The sequence below is a fragment of the Paramormyrops kingsleyae genome, unplaced genomic scaffold (assembly GCF_048594095.1).
Source record: "Paramormyrops kingsleyae isolate MSU_618 unplaced genomic scaffold, PKINGS_0.4 ups47, whole genome shotgun sequence".
Classification (NCBI taxonomy): domain Eukaryota; kingdom Metazoa; phylum Chordata; class Actinopteri; order Osteoglossiformes; family Mormyridae; genus Paramormyrops; species Paramormyrops kingsleyae.
In genome coordinates this window covers 199291-207003 of record NW_027325985.1, presented here as the reverse complement: position 1 = coordinate 207003, position 7713 = coordinate 199291, and the positions used below count along the sequence as shown (strand labels likewise).

The window sequence follows — 7713 nt, the reverse complement described above, 5'->3', positions numbered from 1 at the left end:
ATAGTCCTGTCCGGGCGGGCGCTCCTCCGCGAGGAGGTCCGCGCCCCGGTTGGCCAGAGCCATGGCTACGGGGTCCTCCTGGACCTCGGGCTGTGACCGCCAGTACACAACTTCTTGCAGCAGACCGAGCCGGTGGTGCTCGGTCTGCTGCCCTGTGTCGTTGAAGAGATCTGTGATTCTGTCACGTGCGCTGTCCGACAGGCAGGCAGGACGCGGGGAAAGGATCAAGCAGGTAGACGAAGATCCAAGAAGACGGGTTTATTCAGGGCGGACAACACGGTTACTGACATCACACGCGACAATACAATGACGGATCTGACGAGACGTACTCAGACGCGGACTAAATACACAGGAAAGAGCGAACTGAACAAGGCACAGGTGGTGACAATCAGGAATTGACACGAAGTAATGAGGGGGCATGGCACACACGAGGATCGTACGGAGCTGGGCATGACAAAAAGAATAACGGACATTTTTTTTTAATTTAATGTATTTGCATTTGTATTTGTTGAAATAAAACATTTTACTGCAATTTTACAGTTTTTGTTTGGCAGCCGCTGCTGCCAGTCATTTTACCGTTTTTTTACAAGATTTTTTTTTACAGTGTGCCTCTTTTCCACTTTGGGAGAACAAATATATGGTCTCCCGCAATGCCTGGGGGCGAATCTGTGATCTCAGAGCCCAGAAAGGGAAGAGCAGAGAAAGGGCAGCCAGACTGTTTATATAGAGGTAGGAGGAGCTAGCAGTTTTTCAGTAGATGGATGTGAGGGCGGTTTATCAACCCACAAATACTGGCTCTTATACTGTACATTTTCCGCTCTCTGTCTGAAACACTCTGGCCGTCTGGGATATCCCATGATGTTGGTAAGGCAGCTCTGTGCTGTGCACTAGTACACTCAAAAAAATGATTTGTTGGATTTACATAAAAAAGTAGTGTCAAGTGGTTCCACGCAAGTAGGTTGAGTAGTTTCTACAATTAACAATTTAGTTGTATGAACAACAGAAATTCAGGTAAAGTTGACAAAGCTTTTTAAAGTAAATCCGAACAATTCAGATTTGTCACTATTACACATAAATTATATGTAAACTTAACTTAATTTTGTTACATTTACAAACTTTTAATATGTAACACACGTTTTATAGATTTTATTTACTTCAAGGTTTCCACTTGTAGAGCTAATAGTTAAATAATCACAAGCATATTTCCAGAAACAAAACACGTTTATTTTATTTTTTGCAAGGTCTTGCAATAGACAACCAGGTCCTTGGAAACAATTAGACTACAGCATAATCATTTCAATAGTAAACATTCTTTACAAGTTCTTTTAAAGTGCAACTGTCTTCAAGAAATGATAAAAATCTTACTTGGATCAAATGTCTGTTGAAATTAAACAGGATACCTCCAAATGCTGCACAACTTCCTGTCTGATATTTCAGATCCTTTATGCGAACAATTAAGGTAACATTAACACTGGCCTCTATTTTTGTAAATGACCACAAACAGCTTAAATGTCACAGTTTGTTAAAAAATAAAAATAATTCTAGTCAATTGCAAACATTCTTCCCAAAGTCATACAATGTGCAACTGCCTTCAAATATTGTAATGAATAATTTTAATTAGAAAAATAAAACAAAAGGAAATTTTGTTTAAGTCAGGGAGCACACCATAAAATGCTGCGACATTAAAAAAAATGTATATTTAAAATGTTTAGAAGCTTTAGTAAAGGAAACATTCAAACTGGCCTCCATTTTTTTTGTAAACAACTGCAAAGAATTTTAACTTCACAGTTCCTAAAAACAATAAAACAAGTCTGCTTAAGATAGGCAGCATGCTCCAAATGGCCATCAACAATGGTAACATTAAAACTGCCCCCTAATTTTTAAAACCACAGACAATTTAACCGTCACAGATCTCGGAAAAACAAAATGAAAGAGAAATAAAGATGTGTTGATTCAATCAACAAGTTTGTTTTTGAGCACCTGTATTTTGTGTGAAAGTTTCTGTGCATCAAGTCCTAGTAACACTTTTTGAAAGAACTCAAAAGTATACTTCAGGTCTGGTGGATAGCTGAGATTCAAGCTGTATATGATTCCCAAAAGAAGAGCACAAGCCTTGGTGACATCGCCAAGATTTTGAAGGACTTTCACTCCCTCAACAATGAGTCCAACATCCGATGGTAGGTCACAGACTTCTGCATCTTCAGGTCTGATGATGTAAATTCCAATGACTGTGTTGGCCATGTCTCTTTCTGCATTCTCAGAGTCTGCGTCCTATAAAACACAAAAACAGTAACACTGTTCAGTCATTTTAACTGCATCTTGCATCAAAAATGCAGGTTGCAAATTTAACATAGCTTAGCAGTGTATCCAGAAAAAGCAAATAATCAGAGAATTCTGTATCAGTTGTCCATTCCTTAATGTTTCACATCAATGAGTTGCCAGAAGAAGAAGGAAGAGAGAAGGGCAGAGCACACTAGATTTCAAAAGTTCTATAAAGCAATGATAAAGCACCACTGATGTTCCTGCAGCCGCACTAAAGTTACATATGAACTATTCGGTTTAAATTTTTCATTAATAGACTACTCAATTTGGTTGTTTTTGTTCTTGACCGAGTTAAAATATACTTCGCGTATTTATATTTCTTGACTATATTATGTGAATTTGGCCCATATGTGAGCACTTTATTGTATTGTCTAATGATTTTGGGGAATAATTTTTTACTTTAAAAATGCACAAAAGACTGTCTGAGAATACTTACTGCATACTCCTTCATGAGGTTTTCATAGTCTTCATTTAGATACACAGAAAGTGCTCTGACAATGCACGCTCTCCGAGTTGAGATGGTATCATTCTGTAGACGAGTAGAGACATTAAGTAGAGGCTAATCACTATGTAAATTATACACAAGCATCATAAATACAGATCATATACCTGGTCAATGGCAGCCATTAATTTGCTAATTTTACGTCCTGCAACTCCTCCTTTTCTTCGGTAGATGCTGGTCAGCTTGCTTGTGTAACAATCCAGTTTTGACATAAATGTTTGAATAAGTGGGATGGTGTTGATTCGAGTGAACTCAGCAGCAATCTATGGATTTAAGAGACATAAGATTGTTGTAAGGACAGTAGAGTATGGACATGAATAAAGAATAATTTTACATAAGGGAATTTGTTTCACCATTTAAAACTACTAAAGAAATAAATACAGTTATATAATCATATTTACCTCATATTCACAAAACAGAGCTGGCCATCTGCTTTGGAAGTCAACAATGAAGGGCACATCTTCAATTACTTCATGTCTTCTGTAGGCAAATGTTCTTTCCATTTTTTGTTTAACAATTTGATAGTTGTCATTTTTCTGAACCTCAGACAGCAATGCTAATCGTTCTTCTTCTAGGCTTCGTTTGTTCTCTCCAGCTGGATAATCAGGATAGAAATTGACTTCAGCCTTCCTGGGCTTTTTGACTTTCTTGGTATTTGTATTTTCACCATGTTTGTGTTTTAAAGAATTTATCTTTACTTCGGGACAGCCTGCTGCTCGCAAAGTACGACGATAGTTCCCCATCTTCCACTGTAGACTGACTTTCCAGCCATAGAACCCACCAACAGAACCCCTTTCCTGAAGGCTTGGATGCTTTTTAATCAGAGCTTTTGCAACCTCTTCATATTCTTCACACCTCGGGTACACTTTGTACTTCACTATTTCTGCAGCTAAGGATTTCAGAATTTCTGATTTTAGTTTAGGCTTTGCGTCTATGTTAAGTGAAGTACCAGCATTCAAGAATTCTTCATTGGCTTTCTGTAGTTCTAGCTCTACCTCATAGGGAAATGTAGGGATTGGAAAGTTAATTGGCCAGATTTCACTCCTTAGCTTTGCAGATGAAGACATGGCCTCAGAAGCTGCGGCAGAAGAATCATTTGATGGTGTTGGAGAAACTAACATGCTAGGTGTCTGAGATGAAGTTGATGAGAGAATATCAGTGTCTGCTGAAGAAACAGAACAAATATCATGTGCACTTGCTGCACATTGTGCTACCACTTTAACTGTTCCTTTGTCTTGGAGATCCACAGTTGAGGTAAGAATCAGGAAATCATCAAAGTCAGCATCAAGATACTGCAGCCTGAAATGTCCTGAGACACCACATTGTTTCTTAATCTCAGATTCAAGTTCTTCAACAGATTTGGGTATTCCAGAGGGCAGTGTCAATTTCATTGAGTCACCATCTCCTAGAACAATTTTTAACTTTGCTGGATCAGTCATTTTCTTTGTTTGATTCATCACTCTTAAAAAAAAAAAAAAAAAAAAAGTTAAGCAGCATGTATGTACCTTTTCAAGGTAACCATACGAACAGATCCAACTTTGTAATGAGAGAGAGGATAACGATCTGTCAATTCACCCAGCTCTATAAACATAACATCCCTTGGATGTTGTTCCAATTCAAAGGATCGATAGTGTTCATTGTACCAGGAACATAACTTTTTTGCTATAAAAGCAATTCCATCTTTCAAAACACAAATCTGCACAATTTCTGCAAAATCAGGCAATCCACTAATTGTTCCATGCACAATGATCATGCCCTTTGTGTACTTTATGCCATCAGAAACTACTGTCTGAGCTAAATTAATAGCAAAAACATTCGGGTATTTTTGATTAAAGGTGTAAGCAATGTCTTCATGAAGAACATCGACAGGAACAGTTGAAATGCGAGTAACCTCTACAGGTGATTCATCACACTGGGATGACTGCATAAATTGTCCAACCATGAGCTGATGTTTCCTGGCCAAAGTCTTAGTGATATTTTTGAAGCAGTTTGTATGCCTAGCTACCTGTTTAAAAAAACTGTGCTTGGCTTCGAATCTCATTGTCCAGAAAAAGACAGGTGGACCAAAGAGACAAATCATTGCTGGATAATGCTCCAGAAAGTGATGCTTTGGCAAAAGCTTTCTTTCTGGAAAAAGTAATTGGAACCTATTGCGGTGCTCAGAAATTTTGCTATCCAAGTATGCAACAGACTCGCTAGTATACACAGGACATACAAGAAGCTCAACAATGTCTTTTAAGAGAAGAATGAGCTCCCAAGCAGGTTCATCCTGAGGTATAAGTTTTCCAACAATTAATGGTATTAGCCGCAGGAGACACCAATTCTCATGTGCGTTTCCCCCAATAGTTTTTTTTTCTCACAAAATTGAGTGGAAGCACATGAGGGCGATTGGTCTTATCTCCCCATTTGAATGGGAATTCCTGAATCAGCTTATTAAGTTGGTCAAAGGTGAAATATTTCTTCTTTATACATATTTCAAAGCACCCTGCCAACTCAACAGGTACTATACCCTCTAAGAGATCATGGGCCAAATCTGGGGGAAAACCTGCAGTGACTTTAAAGTATGAGAGGTTCACAGATAAAGGACAAGCATTTTTTACACCAAAACATGCTTCTCCTTTCTCACATGCATCTGCAACATGTACGTCATGCTGCTCTTCAGATCTGAGAGGAAAAACACCATCTCTGACCTCTTTTGACTGAATATCTGTGCGAGTGGCATTGCAAAACCTACAAAAATATTCCCCTGAAAAATTCTCAACAAAACCTGCCAAAGCATGTGCACCAAGACTGTCCGCAACCACATATTGTACTGTGCCTCTGATAAATGTTTCCAGGTGATTTACAAACACACCTTGTTGCTCTAAAGTGATGAGGTCGTTCACAAGAGGCTCAAGAATTTTTTCATAGCCAAAGGCCTTCACATCATCACTTTTACATAATAGAGCGAGATTAATTGTGGACAATGATGAACTAGAGCCTGGTGGTAAGTTTCCTAAGATCCAATAAACTGCACAGATTTTATGCTTTTTGCGTGATGTTCCTAATGGATTACACAGCTCAAAGTCATCTATGTACAGACACAAGGAGAGTCTGAGCTCAGTCCCTGAGAAAAACTCATTATCTTTAAAGTGTTGACCATCTTTGAAAGATCTGTAAGATCCATCATGTATAATTTGTTGCCCTGTATGACCATTAACTACTTTATTAAGTATGTCTTTCTGATTAAGCAGCTGTTGTAATGATTTTATGATGGGTATATATTGGAAGGATCTATGTTTTTTAGACTGAAGAATCATTTCAACAGGATCAATAACATCAAAATTATCTCTGTAATATTTCATGCGCTTGAAAGCAGTGGCTAAAGGACCATCTTTTGTGGTAGCTTTCAGCAGAGGATTGGATGATGACAGTGAACTGATTAGCTCTTTTATAACCAGCTGATCTACACAAAGATTATGTTTCTGGAAGGTATCAAGAATGACTTCAGTTGATGAGGATACTGAGGCAGAACTGATCATGTACTGCAAATCTGTGATAAGTTCATTAATGGCATTACTAGGTACATGAAAATAATTTTCAAGTTTTAGCAAAATGGATGCAAATTTCAGCTCTATGGTCTTGGACAAATCTTGTCCTTCTGTGACAATATCCTCATTATCTGAAACATCTGCATTCTCCTGTTCAGCTAGCAATGCATCATCATTGAATTTATCTGAGAAATTCTGTGTACCACTTTCTCTAACGACACCTGGTTTGAAGTCCTGAAGAGAATAAGGATTGTGCTTCCTATTTTTATGCGACTTGAATGTGCCACACACATTTGTCTGAAAAGAACAGTGCTCAAACATACAATGAACCGTTTCATTGCTTTTTAGGTGGTTATAGATGTGACTAAAATACTCTCGTTCTGATGCTATATCGCTGCAAGAACACACGTGACAATTGAATGTGGCTAACCTTGATGGTAATTCAGTGTTCTCTTTAGCATGGTAACGGTTAAGATGGCTGTGTAGCGCATTCCATGTTTTAAATCTACAGGGACAATCAGAATAAGTGCACGGGAAATGATTACGGCGTCCATAATGTCCATGCATTAATCTATAGTGCTTCAACAACTGATATCTAGTTGACACTGTTAATTTGCAGTCCTTACACTGCCACGTGCTTTCCTTGAAAAATTAGCATAAATGCCTAAATATTTTTTTTAAGCAAAACACAAAATAAACTAATAACGTAAATTAATTACACTCTGTGTACACCTACATCACTTTTTCCTGACAGTATTTATCAGGATGGGCAAGAAATATTAATAAATATTAAACATTCATACCTGACACAATCACTATCGTCTTCTCCTTAAGGTGTTTCGCGCTTTCATTTGTCTTCTGTTCCGTTGCTCCGCCTCCAAGGTGAGCTGCTACGGTATCCGCAAAGGTCCAATTTTATGGAGTTTAGCGTTTTACTCAGCAATGTTAAGTTGACCAAACAAACACTTGTTAAGTAAAACCGACAGTACTACATTTTTTGTATAAATAACTTAATTAACTTACGTTAATGTAGTTACTTGCATTATTTATGTACTGTGAACAAGGATGGGTTTAGTAAAACTAACTATAGCGATAGTTCATTTTTTTGAGTGTAGGTCTTGTTAATGGTTTTGTGCTGCTGTTAGGATACCAAGGATGGGATTCGATTATGCGATAGGAATTAAGTATGGTGAAGTGAGTGAAGGCTTTAATATAAATCATCTGATGAAACTTGTATGGCTTTCAGTTACCCGCCTACATAGTTGAATGTTTTACTGAACTGGTTTAGATTCAGGATCTGCTCCCGAGTTTCAGCGGAAAGTAGCTCCTGGGACTCAAAATTGCAACCTTCTGGTCTCA

At 38.0% G+C, this 7713-nt stretch overlaps 1 protein-coding gene across 1 annotated transcript; it reads right to left on the bottom strand.

Annotated features, from left to right (window-relative positions):
- Positions 1 to 1202: 1202 nt before the first annotated feature.
- On the bottom strand, positions 1203 to 7182 carry LOC140586381 (sterile alpha motif domain-containing protein 3). The gene is made up of 5 exons (XM_072708241.1): positions 7158 to 7182; positions 3226 to 4285; positions 2932 to 3087; positions 2759 to 2851; positions 1203 to 2271 (listed from the first exon to the last, which is right to left on the bottom strand). Exons 2-5 carry the CDS (start codon positions 4279 to 4281, stop codon positions 1954 to 1956), a joined length of 1623 nt encoding a protein of 540 aa, XP_072564342.1. The 5' UTR covers positions 4282 to 4285; positions 7158 to 7182; the 3' UTR covers positions 1203 to 1953.
- Positions 7183 to 7713: the final 531 nt, after the last annotated feature.

What these genes read in the sequence shown, in the direction of transcription:
- LOC140586381 (XM_072708241.1), bottom strand. Translation starts at nt 4,281, where the DNA reads ATGAATCAAACAAAGAAAATGACTGATCCAGCAAAGTTAAAAATTGTT. An exon ending in TAATGGCTGCCATTGACCAG is followed by an intron (nt 2,852 to 2,931) that starts GTATATGATCTG and finishes ACTCGTCTACAG; the next exon opens with AATGATACCATCTCAACTCG. An exon ending in ACCTCATGAAGGAGTATGCA is followed by an intron (nt 2,272 to 2,758) that starts GTAAGTATTCTC and finishes TGTGTTTTATAG; the next exon opens with GACGCAGACTCTGAGAATGC.